Source organism: Nyctibius grandis, chromosome 6, assembly GCF_013368605.1.
Source record: "Nyctibius grandis isolate bNycGra1 chromosome 6, bNycGra1.pri, whole genome shotgun sequence".
NCBI lineage: Eukaryota > Metazoa > Chordata > Aves > Nyctibiiformes > Nyctibiidae > Nyctibius > Nyctibius grandis.
In genome coordinates this window covers 62,123,257-62,145,938 of record NC_090663.1, presented here as the reverse complement: position 1 = coordinate 62,145,938, position 22,682 = coordinate 62,123,257, and the positions used below count along the sequence as shown (strand labels likewise).

The 22,682-nt window shown below is 37.4% G+C and overlaps 1 protein-coding gene across 1 annotated transcript in view; it reads left to right on the top strand.

Annotated features, from left to right (window-relative positions):
• COL25A1 (collagen type XXV alpha 1 chain) overlaps positions 1–22,682 on the top strand; it is a 341,058-nt gene that overhangs the window by 214,233 nt on the left and 104,143 nt on the right. Inside the window, exons 8-9 of the mRNA XM_068404174.1 lie at positions 16,154–16,180; positions 16,346–16,372. Of these exons, the coding sequence (XP_068260275.1) occupies positions 16,154–16,180; positions 16,346–16,372 (54 nt within the window). The remainder of the gene's footprint in view (positions 1–16,153; positions 16,181–16,345; positions 16,373–22,682) is intronic.

Genomic DNA, 22,682 nt, shown 5'->3' with positions numbered 1-22,682 from the left:
ATGTCTATGGAAGCCATGTTATTTCAGTCTGAAATTTTCCAGGGTTGTGTGCATGATAAAGGGTTACCATAGCAATTCTGGTGACAAATAACATGTGTGTGTCTTTTTCACCGTCAGGCTTCAGGGTATGTGACTGGAGTATTTTTAATTTCTGATGGCAGATTCTGATTCATGGTTAGACAGGCTATTACTGGCTTGTGCTGTCAGAAGAGCTGGTGGGAACCTTTTTAACTTTTTGTTTTCTGGTTTTTGTCAAGGCCTGAGAAAAATAGCCAGCAGGACACAGGCCATAGTATTGAGCTGGTTTGGATGGCAGCAGTGTATGCAAGAAATTTTTTTATCACTTCCTGGAGAACACTGTGGTGGTAGGGAGAATCCTAGACCTTGGGAAAGAGCTGAATGTCTGACAGCAGGAAGGATGGGAAGGGGGTTGTGTAAAGAAAATGTATTTTAAGTCCTGCTGAGTTTCACTTTCAGTTTTGGTAGTTTGGATACCGCCTGCACTCCAAGATTTGTTAAATATTCCCCTCAGCACATACCATTTGGTACTGAGGCAGCTGCTAAAGTCAGGTGATCATGTCTGTGTTTTGATGGCTTTTTAAGCTATGGGCAAGATACATAATATGTCCTATTGAGTAATGCTGCAAAGTGGTCTCTACCTGGCAGACCATTAGAGTTGGACATACTTCGTTTGTTCTCATCACCATAAATTGAGGTTTAAGCTCCATATTCCTTGTTCCCAGTAGTTTGCCTTTAGGAATGCCTAGAGTCTCTCTAATTGTGTGGAGAGTGGGGGAAGGAGGCAAGAAATACACTTGTGAAGGACAGAATCAGCATAAGGGTGGAGAAATATTTCCTCACCTTGAGATACACAGTGCAGTAAAGTTGCTGCTCCTGAGAGAAGCCCCCCAGTGGTTGTATCCAGGCCATCAGCTGTTCACACTCTAGAGAGGGACCTTGTGGGTTGTTTCTCCTTCTAGTAGCTGATACTCTAAGCTCCTTTGTAAACTTCTGATCCGGCTGAAGGATTGTATGACTCGGTTTGAATCTGCAAATGCTAGTCTGCATTTGAGTTATGAGTTACAGGTCAGATTTTGCTATCAAATTTTAACAGTTAGTTTCTTAACAAAGAACAGGTACAGTCACTCAAATTTTTGTTTTCTAGGAAAATATGGAGTGTTATCTTTGTTTTATATGTTTTTGTGTGTGTATGCTCATTGTCAGATGCCATCAGACCATTATTGCAGTGTAGGTTATGAAATTCCTTCAGTAAACTTTGTGCATCTTAGTTTCTTCTTAATTCCTTATGTAAAAATGTGATTACTTATATAGAAATCAGAATATTAGTTAGAAGTTGTTGTAAATTCACTGGGGAGATGCACCCTATTACTGTGATCTTTCATTTAAAGGAAGCCAAATACCATTTTGCATCTGAAGATTTGGGTTCAGTTTTTTGCTTCTTCTGAAGTGTTTTCACTTGTAGACAGTGCAAAGAGCTACTGCATTGCCCATGTCCTGCCTTAGGTATTACTGATGCCAGTGGGTGTTGAATACAGGAAAACAGAACCTCGATGTCATGTCAAGGCAAGTACTGTAAGTTAAGGAGGAAATGTATTTTCAAAGGGGAATGAAGCTTGTTAGGCTTTGGTAAAGAGGGACAAGTACTGAAAGAGAATATATAACAGGTTTATTTGTCTTTTGAATAAATTCTTCCTACGTGAGTTTAAAACATTTGTAGTTTTTAGTTTTTCATATGCATGCCACACATTTCCTCCCAACTACTGTCATCAAGTCCAAACTAATTAGTTATATCTGTGTAAATGAAAATAAGCTTAGGCTGAGCCTGAGAGCTTGAGCTCATATACAGCAGTAGAAACAGATTATTGTAGTGTCTTTTAAAAAATAAATATTAATCTCATCTAATGGCCAGGTAGGCATAGGAAGACAGCCAAACATGGTATGTGAAAGTCTGTTTCGTACTTGCATCTGTACAAATAACAAGCCAAATACTTGATCCCATTGCTGCTAATAACATTTTGCTATCAATTTTGAGATCAGAAATTAATCTTAACTGAGGGTATCACATAAATAAACAAGCTTGTACTAAGTCTCATGTATTTAGCGGGCAGAGCTTTACCACTTGTTTATCATTTTCCTTCCTTTCTAAAGCCGTAATAGAATTTCTGAACACTATTAAAATTGCAGAACCTTTTTAGGAAGCACTCAGCCTGTATCGACTTGTGAACCTGAAGAAACAAATGTCATCATAATGGCTTTTCATTTCAGGTTAGTTGCCAGATAAGAAGTGAGGATCTAGCTCTTGTCTCCCATCAGGTTTATAACCATATAGCTCAGCCATTTTGAACGACATCAGAGAATGCAGGAGGAGAAATCATGCTCAGAACTTCATTTACTGTCTGATGTGTACGTAAATGTTTATGATACAAAAGATGCAAAAAATATGTCTTCCCAGAAGGAGTTAATGTATTTAATTGTTTTAAAGTATGTTGCTTTCTCAGCTTTGTACATAATAAAGCACAAGTTAATTTTGTTAAAAGGAATTGACAACAGCAATAAGTCATTTCAAAATATAAAACACTTCAGTTTCTCCTGGTAGACTTCTGTACATGTGTGAACCAGGATAGCTGTGAATGTTAAATGCCTATTCAGCTAAGCAGATGGCATTAGTGCAAATAAGAGGATTCTTTGCTTTGTGAAGAGAGCACAGAATTGGAGATTCAGGGGCAAGTTATGCTGGACTATCAGTTGTACCAAGACGAAGGAAGCACCACACATAATTTAAAAAGCCCAAGGGGATTGAGTTCCAGGCATCACAAGGAAAATTCTTGTAGCATTGGATATTGTGCTCTGCTTCCAACATGTTTTTTCACTTGTCTTTTTCTACCCTTTTGCCAGGATTTGTGAAGGAGCCTCTAATGGCAGATTAATGACTTCCCTACAGTAACCTGCTAAGTGAACTTAGTTGGGAATAATCAGACTTGTTAGAGCTCTCTTCATCTGATGTCAGATGGCCAAAGCAGAGGCCAGACTCCTACCCCAACTGTGCAACTGTGTTCTTTTACCTACTCTGATAGGCATGCTTTTAAGTTATGATTTCAGTAACTATCTCTGGAAATCTTGTGCTGAAATAGCAAGATGTTCAAATATTCCACAGCATTTCCTGGAACTGGTAATTTATTTCTGAATTGTTCACCTGATTCAGAAAAAATAACAGATTTTAAATCTGTTAATTTAACAATTACTCATTCAAACTAGGTTTTGATTTTCTACGAATACAAAAATAAAAATATTCGTTGTACAGAATTCTGTGGAAAGGGCTGCTCATGCAAGGTAATGTCAGCTCTGGATGTCCTTGTAAAATAGGTTCTGTCATTATGAAGGTGGCTTCTTTTACTAAACCTGAAGATCTCTCTCCAGAGTAGCTGTATGCAATAGATGAAGAAAGATTGGAAGATGGATTTTTGGAACAGTTTAAGTTGTTTGGCCCCAGATTTTTAGAAGTTAATCCCCTCATTTCATAGTTCACATAGTGACCATTTGTGGTACTGTTGCTCTGAAAAAACAAGTCCTAGAATAAAAAAATATATAAAACTAATATCATAGAATCATAGAATGGTTTGGGTTGGAAGGGACCTTAAAGATCATCTAGTTCCAACCCTCCTGCCATGGGCAGGGACACTTTCCACTAGACCAGGTTGCTCAAAGCCCCATCCAACCTGGCCTTGAACACTGCCAGCAAGGGGGCACCCACAGCTTCTACGGGAAACCTGTTCCAGTGTCTCACCACCCTCACAGTAAAGAAAACATGAAGGACAGCTTTCCATTTGTAGGGTGTTACCAACTTTTCTTTATGGTGACATCATTAATTTCTGAAAAGAATTGGTTTTGTTTTAATAAAATAAACATGAAGGTCTGATTCAGTTGTTACATATGCTAGCATAAATGTTATGGGGAATTACACATTAGCATTCCACCCATTCATCTAGAAGTTGCAGCTGTCACCAGGGCATACTAGATCTTCTAACATCAAGTGAAGAACTGTGAAGCAAAAATGACTTGTAATCCTTAATTTGGTACAGCATTGCTTATCTTAACAGAGTACATATGAGTACAAAAAAGCAATTGCAAGCCTAGTACTGTGGTTCCATTATGAGATGTACAAAGAGTTGTCAAAATATAATTAAGAACTCTGAAATATTTCTTATGTTCCTAAATCATTTCTTTATCAAATGACCTCTGTATTTTTTTCATCCTCTTCTACAGATGGCAGAAACACACTAGTGTGTTCTGTGTTTTATTAGGAATTATGTCAAAGCAAAGTATTGCACTGTGTTCAATAATATTATATAGTATTTTATTATCCTGCTGCACGTGTTTTTAATTCGATATTAAACTCCTACTGGCTTATTGTTTTTACTGATCTTCATGATTTATTTCAGCTTTGAATTCTAGTTCAATTTGTTGCATATCCCAGTAGTTTCACTAGCTTTAAAAAAAAAAAAGAAATGAAGAGTTATAAAAATGGGTATTTCATCAAGCTTATGGTGACATAGAGATAATGCTGTGATATCTAAGACTTTAGTCTTTCATAAGATTTTCAAAATATCAGAATTTCCTTAATCACCCCATTATCAGTCCAGAGCCCTGGTGACTTTCTGTGTTGGAAGCTTGGAAGTCCTGCAAACTAGAGCAGACCTGAGAGATTTTAAAAAAGCTTCAAAATTTGTATTTACCATTTTAAAGTGACAATTTTGTCAATACAAATTTGACTTTAAGCAACCTTAGATGTTAGCAGAAATACTTCAGGTTCTTTATATTGAATTTGTGCTGGCATGAAGAGCTGTGATGATGTTCTATTCTTTCCTTTAAGTATGAGTCAAGTTTGGAAGAGAGAAGAAGAAAATATAGAAAATGCAGCAATTCCTTTCATTGGAGTGTTTTGTGTACTGCCAGTAATGTTATTAATGAGCATGGCATGGAAGTGTCCATTCTGGTGTGAGCTTTAATCCAGAATTCTACATTTGAAAAAATGCTTTGATTGTCCCTGCAGTAGCATAGGAGTTCCTAATAATCTTTTTTTGCTGAGATCTGTCAGTAACATTCAAGAGTAGTGAGCTGCTGAGAAACATGTAAGAGAATAATGTATTTTCAGAAATACAATCCAGTTGTATTGCACAGTATGTCTGTTAGTGATCATTTGCCAAAAAGAATGAATATCCATTTAAGTATACATGTACATATGTGTGTAATTTCCCCTGAAGATGGTCTGAATTTTGCAGACCAAACTATTAGTCTTGAGGAGAAAACCGTTTTGTTTTTAATAAACTTTATGTTGTCTTAAATTGCTTCCTCTATAAAAAAAGACGTTGCCAGCCTTAAAGGTTACAAAAATATCTTCAGTCATCTCACTTTTATATATGCCTATGTATAAAAGTATGTGTATGTTTGTAGTTGATATAAAATTCCTTTGCATTTATCCAGTGTTTCAACTCAAACTTTACAAATCTGAATAGTTCTCAAAATAGCTCTGTGAAGTATGCCATTGTAGTTTTCCCCTGTTGTAGATGAGGAAATTAAGGAAGATAAAGGGAAGGTTTAGCTCTTTTACTAGCATTTGTTTGTCTTATTGTAACATATATTTTATATGCCATTTTTATGCGCTTTTATTTCTATATGCTCATTGACTTTGAATAAATTAATCTGTGATTAAAGGCTGACACATCAAGATTAGAGTTATGACTTAGAGTGTCACGTCTTTGCCTCTTTTAGCAATGACTTGTAGCTCAGATAGTTTGGAGACATTTGCGGTAACCCAGTACTTAGAGGTTGCCTCAGATGGATTTGTGCGGCATAGCTTTTATCATTACATTTGTCAAGCAGTTCTTGTAAAAAGGCTTGTTTGGGTACCGATGGAGCCTGGCATGCACAGAAACGATTTAAGTGACTACAGGATGTGCAAGGCGGGGATAGGAAAGAAAGAAGGATAAGGTCCTCAGGTAAATGTATGTTGGTATTTCACTAAAATATGTTTTTCCCAAGCATTAGAATATACTCGTTAAAAAAGTTACCTAGGTTATGAAATAATTTCATTGCTCTTAATCTGTGGAGATTATACTGTGGTCCCAGAAGCCTTTATATGCCTTGGGATATATTTTACACAGCTATGGCTTTATACTAATATTTTACTGCCATTTTCTTTTAACCATTCATGATTTAAGTAATCTAACACACCACTTCTTTTACAGTAGCATTTTATAGTAGCGTTTGCAGACAACACTAAAAGAATATCTAAATCTTTCTTTGGCATTCTTCTACCTTGAATGAGCAAATGTATCCTGTACTGAATAGTGAAGTTTGGAAAAGAAAAAACAGTGTATGTGCAGGATGAGATGCCTTTGAAATACTGAATGAAACTCAAGGCATTGCTGCTGAAACAAGTGTGGATTCACCATAGTAAATGGAAGAATGGAATTGCCCTCCCCTATTTAAAAGTCTATGTTAAAATCCATTTGCTGAAATTAAGTTTAGTGTTGAAATAGAGCAAATGTCTGTTAGCTGCAAAACCTTGTTTGTATGTGAGCTATCCAGTTTTGCTCATTTACATAAGTTCAGCCTTTATTATTTGAATGTAAATATGCCTTGATATGATAGCAGGTATTGGCCAAAATTCTTCCAAAAGGGTACCGGGCTTTCAGTAGCAGATTCTTTGAAATTAATCTTAGTGCTTTCAATAACGAATTTTGAGTCGTTTTTAATTTCTTCTGGAGAGAGAGATGGGTAAGTGGGAGAATCTGTGAAAACAGAATGAAATGGGTATAGTTCCCAACAATCAAGTTGGAGTTTTTTACCTTGAATTGGCTTACTTTTATTTCACTAGCTGCCGTGTTTTGAAACTAGTCCTTATTTCAAGTAGATGAACAGAGAGTTTTTCAGGTATTTCAATCATTTGTTTCTGTGTGGTTATGATTTTTTTGTAGAGCTGCACCCTATGCAGCATCTGTTAATGAAGTACATGCCCCACGTTGGGCGACTTTAATTTCTGTGGCAGGGGGGATGGAACTAGATGATCTTTAAGGTCCCTTCCAACCCAAACCATTCTATGATTCTATGATTCTATGAATCTTCTCGGTGACCCAGTTGCCAGGCAGAGGAGGATCTGCCTGCTGGTAGATATTTGTATACTATTTCTCTACACGGTAGTAATGGAGACAGTAAAGTTGAAAGATCTGGAAGGCTAGGGAGGTTGGAAGACATATTTCAATGACCACAGGTACTTCTCTTATATGTAGTGACTGGCAGTAGCGAATCTCCATTGCTCTGAAACTCTCCCCTTCCCTTACTTTCTTCCTTTGTCTGTTTTCTTCAAAATGCTTGATGTTCAGGCTGTCATCCTCACCAGAAAGATTCTTTTAAGTCAAACAAAAAAGGCCAAATGAGGGAAGAACACTGTCATTTCAGCTGAATTATCTACAAGGCCACTAAGCAATCAGGGAAGCACCAGAGCTCTTTGAATTACAGAAGCCACTGTTCAAGTTCTAAGTAAAAAATAAATGAAATATTAGAATGTGAACTACTGTTTCTGAAAATAACAGGAAGTTGTTAACTCCTAGTGAGGAGCTGTTTTCTTACTAAGCTTCTAGGACAAATGAGAGTGCTGGCCTATGGATAAAAATCTACCAAAGGAAGTCTAAAAAATATTTAATGGTGTACTTTTTATCTCAAAAATCTGGAAAAAGGATTTCATGAGTTTGATTGGCAGGAGGTATAATTTTTTCTTTTCAATTTCTATTGTGTTGGGAAAGAAAGCCAGAATGTACTTCCATGATCCCTGCAGTTTTATAAGCCCTAAATTCCACCAGACTATATTGGTCTTCCTTTTAAGTCTTTTTCTCTTTCTTTTATTATTGTTTTCCCAAGTTCTCATTTGGTTTTGGAGCATATTAATTGCTTCCATAAAATAGAACGTTTTGATCAGGTTCAAGGCATCAATACCTAATGCATCTGCTTAGACCAGAGGGGCTGAGGATACCAGGCTTTTTGAGCAAAATAGCTCTATATTTGTACAGTTTGTTTATTGGCTGCTTACTGGTACAGTCCTCACTGGCGCGTGCAGAAAACTCCTCTGGAGTGGTACTATGCCATTGTTATTCTAACAAGTGGGGATAATTGGGAGGTTAAACAGTGATAGTTATTTTTTCTCCTTTGTTTCATATCCCTTTTAATGTTCAATGCAAAATAAAAGGCGTGAAGTCTGTGGTAATAAAAACTGTTTAGAGCTATAACTTCTTTCCTGCTTCAGTAGTTTGACGCAAAAATAAATGCAGTTCTTCTTTGAAAAAGGTGAGCAATCTACCTTGAAAACTCTTTGCACTCTAGTTCTTTTTATTGCAAAATTTGAAAGCAGCCTTTCATTCTTCTTTGTCTTCCTGACACCCAAATATGCTTTTTCATAGTTGTTTAATTCATTGCTCCTTGAATTTCTGTGGAATCATTTCTGTTGACTGCAATGAATATTTTTTAATGACAGTACAAGACTCTAGCCAACTGCACTTTCCCTTGTTATTGAATCTTGTAAACTATTGAATCTTATCAAGAAGCCCATGACTTACAATAAATATTTTCATGTTGATAGCATTTTTGCCTATTCCATAGCTACCATGCTATATATTAATTTTTCTGTCACTTGTGACATAAACACTCAAATACTGAGTGAATGCTGGTATAGAAATTCAGTCTGGTTTCTAAATTTCACCACCAGCATGGTCACACATGCAGACACACGTGTGAAGGCACACACACACGTATTTTCCTATTAGAGAGGATATAATAGGAATTCAAAAATAATCTGCTGCATAGTAGTCTAATATACGATGGAGTGGGACTCCAAGTGTCTATTCACAATGCAGTGAAAGGAAGAGGAGGAAGAAGTAGGGAGGCTCTGTGAAGGTAAGGGAGTGCAGAACAGCCTACCAGAGGTACTGGAGGATGAGGAGTTAATCTTGGTCATACTATACATTTTAGCAGGGCCTGTTGCAGTAGGACAAGGGGTAATGGTTTTGAACTAAAAGAGCATGCACTTAGACTAGATATAAGGAATACATTTTTTACAATAAGGGTGGTGAACACTGGAAAATGTTGCCTAGAGAGGTGGTAGATGCCCCATCCCTGGAAACATTCAAGGTCAAGTTGGACGGGGCTCTGAGCAGCCTAATCTAGTTGAAGACATTCCTGCTCGCTGCAGAGGGATTGGACTAGATGACCTTTAAAGGTCCCTTCCAACCCAAACTCTTGTGTGATTCTAAAATAGTATGTGATGCATTTTCAAATCTCAGGTGGGCATGTAATGAGACAGGGATCTGCTGGAGGATTGGTGGAAGAGTAGGAAGCCTGATCCAGTCTGTATCAAAAACATGTTTCATTTTTGGAATGTTTTATAAACCAAGTATTGAACACTGAAAATGGTATTTTGTTATACTGTCGTTAAAAAATATTTTCTAAATCGTGTATTGAACTCTAAAAAATCCTGAGACTGGTTTGGAAATAGCAAATGTAACAGTAGTAGTAGAAAAAGCTCATTGCTCAGTGTTTTTTAGGAATTTTGGTTCTGCAGGGCACATATCAGTTGTGTTTTCAAATGCCCTCCTGCAGTTCTGAGCACCAGTCAAAAATTTGTGTGTTTCTGTCTTTTTGATGTAACCAAGACTATGTGTTTGTATGTTCCTTGCACCTATGGCATTATTGAAAACAGAAGCTCTGGATATTTTCTTATAAAATGAGAGACTTAGCAATATTAGATTTTTTCATCTGTGTTTTTATGTGCTGTTTTACACGTTTAGTAGAGTGATATTTCCTTGTGATTTTTTTTTTACAGTATTGCATCAAAACTCTAATATCATCAGTAAACTTCTTGTCTAGCAAGTAGGAAAGCAGAAAGGTGCAGCGTGCACAAGGCAATGAGGGCTTAGATTCAGGAAATACGTGTATTACAGTGCATTGAGCAGCAAGTGGTAGTCAGGAGGCTCTTGACTTTACCCAAAGCCATTTTCTTTAATATTTCTTTAGCATGTACAACAGCTACTCAGTTCACAAGAAACTTAACAGTTGATTCAGATTATAACATTTGCTTAAACTCATTTATGGCAATAGTAAAGCTGATCCTTGATTTTTCATGCCTAGGCAATAGGTAGTCATATCCTCTTTATACCATGGAATCTTTATAGGTCTATTTGTGTTGAGTTTTGTAGCTTTTCAAAGAAAAACATCATGTTTTGTAGCTTTTCAAAGAAAAACATCCCCCTTGTAGAAGGGGAGAAAATGTGGGGGAAGAGGACAGCCTTACTGAATAATCAAAGAAAGCAAGTACATTAGAGAAAGGAAGAGGAGACCTCCTATAGCAGGTTCGTGCTTGGAACACCAAGCCTCATGCTTCTTCCTGGGTACTGAACTAGTCAGTTAACAGTGACCCCTTGACTTGTGATGCAGTCTGATGATTTTTGTGAGCAACTTTATAGCATTCAAAAAAGCACACTATCCTGATCTCAAGAGCATTGCATGAGAAATGAATGTCTAAATTACAGTCTAAATGTTTTCTTGATGCATTTTGGGTAGATTGTGTTCTCCTGCCTGCAGTTTATGAACTTGTCTGGTTTATGTATTGGCATAAATCACTGACTTCTGAATATGTTTGTATGAATTTATGGCAGGATTCACTTACAATTTACTTGTTGAAGTGAAAGTTAACTGACCTGTTTATCTAGATTGTTATATATATCAATTTTATGCTTCTCAGGTTACATCCATTTACATAATGTTTCCTGAGTCTGGCACAGTTATTGTGTCAAATATTCAGGTTTCCTTTCCTCTGCCTTGCAATATTGTAACAAAAACTTGAGAATATAAGGGGGGCAAAGGAAAGATTGGTAAGAGTCTTTTGGGTGGTGGGTTGTTTTTTTTCTTTAAAGCTTTCACCATAAGTCAGTCATATCCCAGGGGAAGAATAAAATATCTAAAAGAGAAGGGAATATAATTTCAATGGTAGAAGCTGTTCAGATTCACTGGAAATTATTGTGAGCACTTGTAAAATTGATGCAAGGTGAGGTGTTGGCATTGTAAACTAGCATATGTAAACACTGGCTGCAAACATGGCCAAGTTCAGCAAAAGCCAAAACTGCATTGCTCAGTAGTTCAGGGCTTGCACAGTGGACACAAGACTAAAATGAGTTTAGGAACTTTGAAATAGTATTGTGTTTCATATTGCTCTGTGTAACCTCTTATCTTATGATTCAGCATATCTGAGCCTAATATTTTGCAGCAACTATAGGTTAGACTGGGGGTTGTTGTTCCAGTCAGGAAATTGTAATTTGTGAAAGTCATGAGCCAAATTTCAAAGAAATAAAAACTTTGACTTTTGTAACTGACAACTTTGTTGTGTGCTGAAACTACCCTCAAAATAAACTGCAGGAATTGAACTAATTTAGGCAATGTATGGCATGTCATTTAGTTGTGAAAACATAATTAAACTAAGTTGACAAATTGGTTTCCTTTTTGAATTTGTCTAGATGACATTGGACTGTTGGGTTCTCTTTTCTGCTCGTCTCCACAAGGCCACTGTTCCCTTACGCTGCTAGTTACACTCTTATTGTGGATGCTGTAGCTGCTAATAGGGATGAATGCATTGTATGCTGTTTTATCCCAGATGAAAATGAAGGCTGCATATTGCAAGCTGCATTCAGTCCTCTAGCTGCCAGATTGCCTTAGCCTGTGGATGTTGTGGTTGAAATGTAGGAAAGCAGTGACTGTATCTAAAAGGTTATTATTACCTGTGTCTTCTGTGGTAGCTCTGTCTGATGGGAGCTGCTGAGTTTGACACCTCAGGTGCCTTAGGAGCCTTCGAGGTGGATGATCCCGCTGGGACCTGGGACTGTCACAGTCCAACTGATTCTGCTTGTTTGGTTGTTGCCAGCTTCTTCTGGGCACTGACAGGTCCTTTTTGCAGTGGCATCGTATGGGTTATCTAACAGTCACTAAAGGTCTGGATTCCTCTGCCCTGACTTTGGAGCTTTCCACAGAAACTAGAAACTTTGCTGTTTCTTTGAACTCCTTCCTGAGATTCCCTTACTATTTTCAGTTCTACTTTTCCCTCAATGCTTGGAGCCTTTTTGGTGAAGTCATGGTAGAACTGCCTGTATTACAGTTAAAGGCAGATCTATAGCAATAGGAATGTGGAGAGAATATCTCTATAAGAGAATTCAGATAATTTTGAATGTTTGTAAAATGAATATAAACCAAATACTGGCTTTTTAAGAGATCATCTGAATTGTAACCACAAGGGCCACAAGGGTGGAATACAAAATTAGCATCTTTCAGGGAATGAATTATAAAATGCCAGCTGTGTGAAAAATCATGCTGATCACACTCAGTTAACCCTAAGGGGAATGTTGTCTGAATGGACACCACAAGGATTGGTCTCATGTTTTCTAGTACTGCATTCTCTTGCCCTTGTATTTCTTGTACACGTATTTATAATGAGGTAAATATTCCATCGGAGAATGGAAATGGGATTTTGATAGCCAAAAAACAAAAAAGATCACCTGCCAGTAATCCTGAACGTGGCTGTTGAGTGGATTTGACCCTGATTTCAGCTTTGTTCTTGGCTGCCAGGTGCCTGGAGGCCTTTCAATCTGCTTTAGAAGACCTTGTTTTAAAAACAGTAGTATTTGTCGCCTAATTATGAATGCAGATTTTGCATGTGTTTGTGATTTACAGGGCCTTGCTTATGTGAAACAGGCTATAAACTCTCCTTGGAAATGTATAGTAGTCTGGAGCAGATAATTATGCTTTGAGAAAAGAGCCTCTGTTTCCAGTGAAAACACTGTAAAGTTATTTCAGAAATGTTCTGACCTCAGACGTTTCATATAACTTGCACAAAATGCTTTCAGATTTGTGCAACAGCTAGCAGCTTGATCTCTGCCATCTCATAAACGAAAGCACAGAAGTCTCTCTGGGAAAAAAAGCAGGATGTCTATGCTGTGGCCTACAAAGCTAGTGTTATTTTACTCACTCTGTTCTTTGTGTCTATATCCTTAAACAGAAGAAACCTTGCCCTCCTTTAAAGAAATCTGTCTCCTAATCACACCCCACCCCCGCAAACCCAACTTTCCCTCAGATTTTTCTTTCTCCCTGCCTCCACTCAGTGTACACACAATAATAAATTCTGCAGTAAAAACCTTGGGAGAATTTCTTAGTGCAAATGGAAAGAAGATGTCAAAGGCTGAGGATAGGAATTTTCTTTTTAAAGTTGCAAAAACAATAGAGAACAATTGAAACAACAGGGGAAGAGCCAGAGATGGGTGAACAAGCCACGAAAGAATTGTATTAATTTTCTTTTGATGAAACCCCACTGGTTCTCTTCACTAGCATCCAAAAGAGCTATTTTTGTTTGCAATTGTTTGTTTGTTTTTCAAGACTCTTGGTGGAAAGCAAAAGCATTGCAAATACAAGTGCAGAGACTTGTGAGAATGTTCACACCAGAAATGCTCTTGTGGCCTTTTGAAAAGCTGTTTTTAACTTCTGGTACAATAAAGTTGTCAGATATTGCTGACTTTGTATGAAAGATTTGTGTGCTGGAAGGACGACTCAAGAGAAACAATGGTGTGTGGCACTCAGGGAGAGCAAACACCAAGCAGTCATAATTGCCAGCTTTGCCCAATAGAGAGCAATGAAAAGAACCTCTGGATTTCTGAATATGATATGGACCAGTAATTTTCAGAAAACCCAGCACAGAAAAAGGAAAACAAAATTTAATTGAGATATGTGATTCAGTCTTATTAAAAAACATGTTTGGGTATGGATTGTGCTTTCAGAGAACTCTTTAACAGAGGAAAACATGCAGGGGAGAGGCAGGGGCCACTTCTGCAGGTGGAGATAGCTGAGCATATTGCCAGCAGTTGTACCAGGGAGATGGTCTAGTAGCCCCACAAATCTGCTGGCTGAACCTCTCGTGTGAGCACGCTCTAACTATTTTCTGTTCCAGTGAGCCAGCTTAGTTCAGGGAGCTGATGCGGTCTCTGCCGTCTTAGTTTGTACCAACTGGCAGAGCTGTGGCAGGCATGCCTCAGAAAAGTTGTGAGCCAAAACCCATCAGAAGTAGGGCTACACTTGGGTGTAAGAATGGTGTTGAGCATCTGGATGAAGGCAATAACAACTCCTACATTCGCAGCATGATCCAAAAGCCAACATCTGTCTGCAGTCTTGGTCATGTCATGTTATTTGTAATTTCACACCTAAGACCCAAGAAATAGGATTCTGACTGGAGCAGATAGGGGTCATGTTATTTGCAGTTTGCAGCCAGTAATGGTTTGATAATTCAAGGAGATAGAACACATGAGCACAGCCCTTTGCTTGTGCTCAGTGTTCACTGTAAAAAAGGCAGTTACAGCCAGCACTGAGTGATTTTAGTTCTTCCTGTTTCGCAGTTTCTGGGTTACTGATGGTGTGAGTTTGTTCAATGGCATGTATGCATGTTTTAAAATGGGCCTGCTGAAAATGTGCTCTACTGTAATGTCATGTCCAAGTAAGTATATGTGGAGTCTGTAGCTAATAGTAGAAATGCTGCATGTAGTTTCCAGTGTACATATATGAACATGTGCATTGGAAAGGGGTAGTAAGGGATAAAGTATTAAAAAAGTAGACAGAGAAACCTTAAAAGTGCAGCAAAGTTGTATTCATTCAGTCATTTTGTTTAATTTGTTTTTAAAGAGGACAAGGTCTTGCAGGGCAACACAAAGTGGAGAGAGGTCATAGTTAATTGAGCAGATAGTTTCCACTCAGCTTGCAGTGAGCCCTGTCCTTTCTAAAAGAGACGTGGGGGTAGCAGACTTGTTTCTATGTCCTTTGCAGCAGACAAAAGAGATGGCAGGCTGTGGAAGGAGAGGCATATGCTTTAAGTCCTTGAAAGATTTAGCAGCAGATGCTCTTCTCTGGCATGGTTCAGAAGTCCTTAAAAATAAGCAGAAAATTGGCTACAATAGGGATTCTCAAAGACTTGCACGTGGTTGATCACATCTTTAATCCAGAGCAGACTGACCTTCCTTCCATTTCCATTTATGTGAACCACATGAATATTTACTAGTGTAAGTTCTGAAATTGTCCAAACGTGCACAGCTCAACTAGGTTGCACTTGGTTATTTCTAATTATGTTGCTGGTGGCAACCTTTTCTTGTGCTACATACACATGTGCACACACGTATGCACTCTCTCTGTTATAACAGTGGACCCAGCTTGCTTGGATGGCTCCTTCTCTATTTCCAGCTGCTTTCATATGTACCTCAGGTCCTTCTTTGTAATGAAACACCCGCGTATCTTTCAGGAAGTTGGAGGTAGAGTCTGCAATGTGTAAGCAGCCAGTTCCCTGCAGACTGCAGGCATTTTTATTCACAAGACACTAACGTGAAAACTAGTGTTTTAGAAACCTGCTGGTAGCTTTCTGGAAGGTGCTCAATAAAAATGGAATAGGAAAGGATCTCACTGTTTTGTGATTCTGTCACCTTACTGTTTGTCTGGTGGTAAGTAACAATAAATATTACTTTTGCAAAATCATGTTATACAAAAAGCTTATTTTGCCTAAAACTGTGCTTGAGGCTAAACATCAACTTCAGCATTGCCAAAGACAGGAATGAAAACACTACTTTTAGATTCCTTAATCCATTTTTTTTTTGGCAATCTAAGCCAAGAAGGGTGCCAAAACACATGGCAGATTTATACGCCTCTGAATTTATTAGCTGCACTTGCAAAGAAGATTTGCGGTCTAAGAAAACATTTATTATCTGATAGGAGATAAACTATTGTCCCTAACTGAAATCAATAGAAATTTTGCCATTTCAGGAATAGTTTTGCTTGTCTAAGTGGCCTGATACAACACACGGGGTGAGAAACTATTCAAGAAATAACTACACAGTGCCTATGATTAATACAGTGAAGAAGCCATCTCTGGAATAGCCCTGGCATTTGGAGTGAAAAATGAGAAGGAAATACGTTGTTAGGAAGAAATAGCAGGTTGGCGCAGACCTGTTTCTTGCCATGTCCCAGGACTTCATCAGTACCACTAATTCATCTTTGCTTCTGTTTCTTTCAGGGCCCTCCTGGTCCAAAAGGCGAGAAGGTGAGTTGATGTACGGGTGACACTTACAAGGTGAACGGAAAGCCCTCACAGCATGAACTAAAGAGACCGTTTGTATTGACGCAGTGTAATGTTAGATTGTGTAAGAGAGCTGGGTAGCACACAGATGCTGTGTTAAACCTATCATCTCATCTTTCCACTTTGCAGGGAGATCAAGGTGATCAGGGCCCTCGGGTAAGCATCTTAAAAAAAATGTTACACTTCCCCTTCGCTGAGTAGGCAATTAGTCTCTAGTGCAAAACTAAATTAAATACACTGTCTGAGCTAATTATGCTTATTAGCTGCATTTACCCTGCATGTTGAAGTAAGTGTCTGCAGGACAGTAATACTGAACATGACCAGATAGTGTCTGGGAAGATTTGAGTAACAGTAGTAAGTAATGCATTAAAATATACGATTTCCATTATGGGTGGAAGCAGGTTTCACAGTGATTTTGCTCTGCTGTATAAAAGCTGGCTTTCCTAACCAAACCTTTCAGTTTCCCCAGCAATGTTTTCACGCCTTGCATGGGCTCCCACAATGCAGAGGGCCGGTGGGTTTCTAATAAATGTACTTCTAGATTTCATGTAAAATGTATCTAGTATTTAGTGAATTATAAACAAATATCATGTATGCATGTATTAGCTCTTTTTCCTGACACGTGTTTAATATTTTTAATAATAACAATATTATCACCTTATAGATACATCCAGACAGTTAGACAGAGCATGATTTAGTTGTGGAAATATAAAGGTTCTTTTAATTTTTAAATGTCAAGTTTATTTTAACAGAGAAATAGAGGAATACAAGGGTGAAAGTTCAGATAGATTGGCTGTGCCAGTTCATTCTTCTTTACATCTGTGCTTCATTAGAAAACATTTGGTTACATTGTTCTGATGATATAGTGACTCTCTTCCATTACACATTTATGAACTTTTCCGTAAGAGCATGTTCCATGGATTTTTTTTCTGTCAACCATGTTAAATATTTTGAGTTTGCACTTTTGTTTTATTCTACTATTTTTTCATGTTATTTTCTTTTATTTTATTTTACTTTTTGCAGTCAGTAAGATTATCTAAAGTCACTACATGCTTTTATAGTTGAATTTGGTGTTGGTGCTACTGGTGGTGTGTTACATACAGAGTTCAGTTAGGTGTCCTATTATGCTTGGTGATATGAGTGCACATTATGAAGACAGAGGTCTATTAGTGAATAGCTTTAAGTATTTCAGTTGAAACTCAAAAAGAAGAATTGGAAAACTCTTTAAAGAAATACAAAGGAAGTAGAGTAACAATGTGGGGAACATGTTTTATCTAGGCTGACTAATACACAGACTGAAGGTTCTGAAGCATGTAAAAATGTCCCTTTAACATCTAAGCAAATTTAGTATCTCTCAGAGGCCGTGCTGGGCTGTATATTTTGGCTGGTTCTGTGCTACAGAACCTCATGGGGAATGTGAGGAGGGAGAGCAGAGGAGGAGAGTGGAGCAGTGTCTGTGGCTTAGGAGAAGATACTCCATTCAGAAAGCATAAGTCACAGGTCCGTGCGTAGATGCTTGCACCAAGTGACCTTACATTCAGAACTGGTGTTTGGTTCAGAACGGGAGAGCAAGCTTGATGAAGGTATCAGAAAGGGATACAGTAACAACTAAATATGGAAGAGCAATGTTGTAAAGAGTATTACATAGCTGAGGATAAGAATCTGGAATTATGAGTATTCGAGAAGTTTCCAGAGAAAGACCCAGAGGTCTGAACACAGAAAAACAAATGAAGTGCTATCAACACAAGGGAATGATGGTGCTTGTTTTTCTCATGGCAGCATAAAATGGGAGAGCAGAGGACAGTTTTGGAGGGAAACCAAAGGTGTCAGAGCCTCCACTAGTCCAGAAATCTTGGCAAAATGTTGGAGAGACACAAGAGCTAGAAAGTGGTTAAGTGTGTGTGGCTCTCAGTCCATGGGCTGGAAGTGTTGGCAATACCCAATAGGAGGATGCAAGTTTGTTCAGTGTTACCTTGTAGGCAGAACACCTGCAAGGACTGCAGTGGAATATCTGCTACACAAAGACTGTTGTGTCCCACTTTGCCAAGACATGCCCCCTATACTGGAGGGCAGTAGAGTCCTCACTGGACCATACAAATCATGGTTATGGCTACTTTATGGTTTTGGTAAATCAAGTGCAGCTAAAAAGCAAAAAATATCCACCCTAAGGAATTCATGTTTAAGGACATCTCAAAGTTAAATCTGCAGCAGCAGCTGCAGTTGAGACTGAATTCTATATCTGAATATAGAAAAGGAATTTAGTAAGGTCAGCAGTAGAGAGGAAGAGGTGGTGAATAGCACCTTGTGGGCTAGCTGAACCTTCACTGATTGTTTCGTCAATGCATATTGTAGTAACATACCTCTTTTTTAAGTATATGGGTATAACTTAGATAATTTGTCCAGTCTTGTTGGTTTTCCCATTATCTTTTTTTTTAAGTGTGTTTGAATGTGTTCTGCAGCAGTTTCTCTTTTTTTTGCCTTGTGTATTTCACAAGTAAGAAGTACTACAAAGCCTCTGACCATTTTATGTTTCATGGTACAGCAGTTATCTCTTCTGATGACTGTCTTCAGGGTGAATCTGCTCAACTTGCTGTGCCCGGGGATTTACAATATAATTAATGGAAATTATATGTGTAAGCCAGTCATGCACCAAATGAAACTAAACCCATTTAAACCTGATTGGTTACCTCTGCATATAGTTTTCTACCACTGCCAAAGTAAAATAAATGGTTTCGGAGATAATACCATACCGTTTTATTTTAGAGAAATATTGTAACCTGAAAGTGACTGTGCAATGACATCAACATTTAGATTTGACAAGTTTGCAGACAGACTGGATAGAATATCTAAAAGTGATGGACATTTTAAAGATAACTTATCTTTTACAGATAAGAAGCCTGAAGTTTCTTTGTGTTTATATTTTTACATATTGGTTTGAAACTAGCATTTATCTTAGCAAAGATTTTTGATGTTCCAAGTAATTTTTTATGATTGAAATTTCAAAATGACCCCTATTCTTTATAAAAGCTGCTTTCTTTCCTCCAGGCATTTTTATCAGTAAAAGAAACTAAAATAAAATGTAAAGACTGTCCAGGTCAAGATGAGACCTTAAACTTTTAAAATCCTGCTGAAATGAAAAGAAAAATACTTGTGAAACAAGAAATTGTTGCTTTCTGTCCTCACCCAAGTTTTCATCTTGGGCCTTGAGATTTTTGAGAGATCCTTCTTTCTGAAATAATTTCAAAACTGTAAAAACAGTAATCAGTTATCTCGAAACTTATTCATCACTGGACATATTGAGTATATACTGAACTGCTTTGAAGTTCAGGTTCTTGAAAATATCTTCAATAAATTGATACACTAGTAAGAACCCGACCCTGCAAATACCGCCCAGAAGTCAGGCACTTGTATTTTTAGAATAATAGGTCTGATTTTTTTTGTCTTTTTTTAAAGAATCTGAAGGATTTTCTTAGGTATTCAGAAATAATCTGCTGATCAGTCTCCTTCCTCATACAGAGATGGCATAAGGGCTCTAGTTCATAATGCCATATAGCTTAATCTACTTCTGCCCATACTGCCTGTAGAAAATGTGAGCCAAAACAACACTCCAGTAGTTTGAGTAATATCGAAATTCATGCCCTGAGTGTGAGTTTGAGCAGCAGGTTAATACAGCTTTTGGTCACATGAGACCACAGATAAGGTAGTGGTGGATGCATTCAAAAGTCCTGATCTTATTTGAAGAAATGCTTTTTTTATCTCTTTATATATTTTTATATCATGTCTCTACTCCATACTCTAAAGTTCTGGTAGATTAAACATTTAGGTCAAATGCAGAACTAGCTTTCCTCAATACCAGTGTAAGAAGCAGTAATGTTAGTAAATCTTTTGGATGCTTTTCTTTTTGCAGAAGACATGGCTTCATGACATGTCCGTGGAAATTTGCATTAATGTACTGAGCCATGGCAAAATTAAAAATGATGGGGTTTAGCCTGTGGACTATTAGGATAAATGCTTATGTCAGTCCACTGCTCGGTTCCAGTTGCTCAGCTCTACCTCAGTTTAAAAAAAGCCTTTAAAGATTTCACAGTGGTAGGATTGCAAATAATATATTGTCCAAGTAGAGATTGTACCCTGAGTAATGGAAATTGACCTTCAGAGGTGAATGTTTGGGAATGGAACAGCTAGTACTGAGTGTCTTAATCAGTCTGTTCTCATCCTTCTGTAAATGATACAATAAATATCTTCTGCCCTTTAGTTCAGATACACGAGCGATTCCTTGCGTATCAGGACTAATCATCATCAGCTAGCAGCTACCTTTAAATTGGTTTTGGTCTAGGTACAATGAGAAGCCACCCAGAAGCCATACTTAAGTATTTCCATAAAATTATTTTCTTCTTTTGGTATGTGTAAGTAAATTTTCCTAGCAGCTGGGTCTGCACAGAACTGATAACATCTCTGAAATATCTTCAGCAGAAGAGATTAAGTTCTGGAAAAGAAGGGTACCCAGAAGTTTATTTTATTGTGTTAACCTTTATTGACTTGAAGATTAAAAAGATTCCTTGTCTCCTGTTAAAACAGTTAGGTTTGGGTAGTGATATAATGTTCTTTTCTATTTAACCCTTTCCCCTTCCCTGTTTACTTTTAATACATTTGCTACTTAATTGCTGCCCACTAGAGAGAAATCATTGTTTTACAATAGAAATTTTGCAGGTTCTACTATTCTGTGCTGGCAATCTATTTAAAAATTATCTATTATTGACAGAAGTGGTCCTGGAAGCAGTCTATTTACTGAAATAACTAAATACAAATATGTGTGTGTATATAGATATAAGCTATCTTTTTAAACTGAAGTATTGCTTCACTTGTTAACATTATAGACACAACTTTTACAAACAACTGTCCTGTATTAAAGGGAAATTAAAGATAGCCAAGCAATACATTTGGACCTGATTTTTTTTTTAAGAAAATTTTTAAGTGTCTGGTTTTAGAATGTGTGTATTATTATTAGTTAATATGTTTCTAGCGAATGTATAATAAATATTTTGGGCCTCTTCCTGCCTCTACTGACAATAAATGGAAAACCGATATTCATGTCGTTAGAATCAGTACCTCATTCATAAATTAGAAAATACTAGTTACAAAGTGATGATTAAACCATGACCATTAACTTTTTACCCTCAAGCCATCTTTTTTTGTATTATGTTTCGTACAAAGGTCGGCACATTTTTTTTGAGAAAGGAACAAATTTGCTTCACAAAATAGATAGTAGTATACAAATTAATCTGAGTTCTTGCCTTCACCAAAAGCAAGACTACGTCTTTTTTGGAGGCATTGCTAACTGTACAAATGTAGGTAAATCACTGATGCAATATGAAGCTTTGTTCCCAAACAGTGCATGCTGCTAATTTTTATCCTCATTCAACATCTTGTCAAAGCAAAAATTTATAGTATTATAATCAGAGTATTATGTTAATTAGATATAATTTTACATAATTTAAACATATTCTGTGAATTTCTTCCAGGACTGTCCTTGATGATGTTCAATTATACCCTACTAAAGTTTCTCTTAATTTCTTCCATAAATACTGCTCATGAATTTTATCTGCCTTAATAGAAGGACTGTGTAGCTTTCATTAGCATAAATTAGCATTGTCTCCAGCTTTTTCTTTTCTGATTAAATACTCTTTGGTTTCATTTATATGAATATGTTGTCAAAAGCTGTGGCAGAGGTGGTGATATAGTGATGGTATTCCCTTAAGTTATATTCTTATGTGTGTATAAAAGCATATTTTCTGTTTTACTATGGGTTACTTCAAATACATAGTACAAACACAGTACTGTTTAAATTCATGCTTTACCAGTATGACTACCCACATAGTTGTTTCTTCTGTTATTAATTGTCCTGTGTAAGGCAAATTATGGTTCAATTATAAACTATATCTAACCATTGTTTCAGACTATACTCTTAGTGTGCCACAATAAGAAGTCTAAAAAACTGTTCATGATTCCTTCTGTTAACATAACTTTCACCAAAGCAGCATCACTGAGAAAACTGCTGAACATCTGGTTTAATGCCAATTTGTCTGTGAGAGGTTAATTTAAATTCTGAGACTTTGTTTCCTTATCTGCCAAAAGGCAACAGGGATATTTACCTACTCCATTCCTGGGACTAATTATCTGTTCTACTTCACCAGTATTAGGCTGTTGTGGCTCCCCTGTTTACTATTAAGCTGAAACTAGGGTAACAAATTGGAGCAAGGTAACTTGGAGCTCTGTAACTATGAGAAGTTAGGAAAGAACTCAGATTGTACTGGCTGCCAGCTTTGTCTGAAGCATTGAGACATTCAGACTTGAGATATGCTTCCTTTCAGAGTTCACAGGAGTGTCCCTTTGGCTTCAGATGACTCGCCAGGGCCAAGCTATGCCTTTGATGTTCGGCTCCTGAGGTTCCCCTGGGGAATGCAGA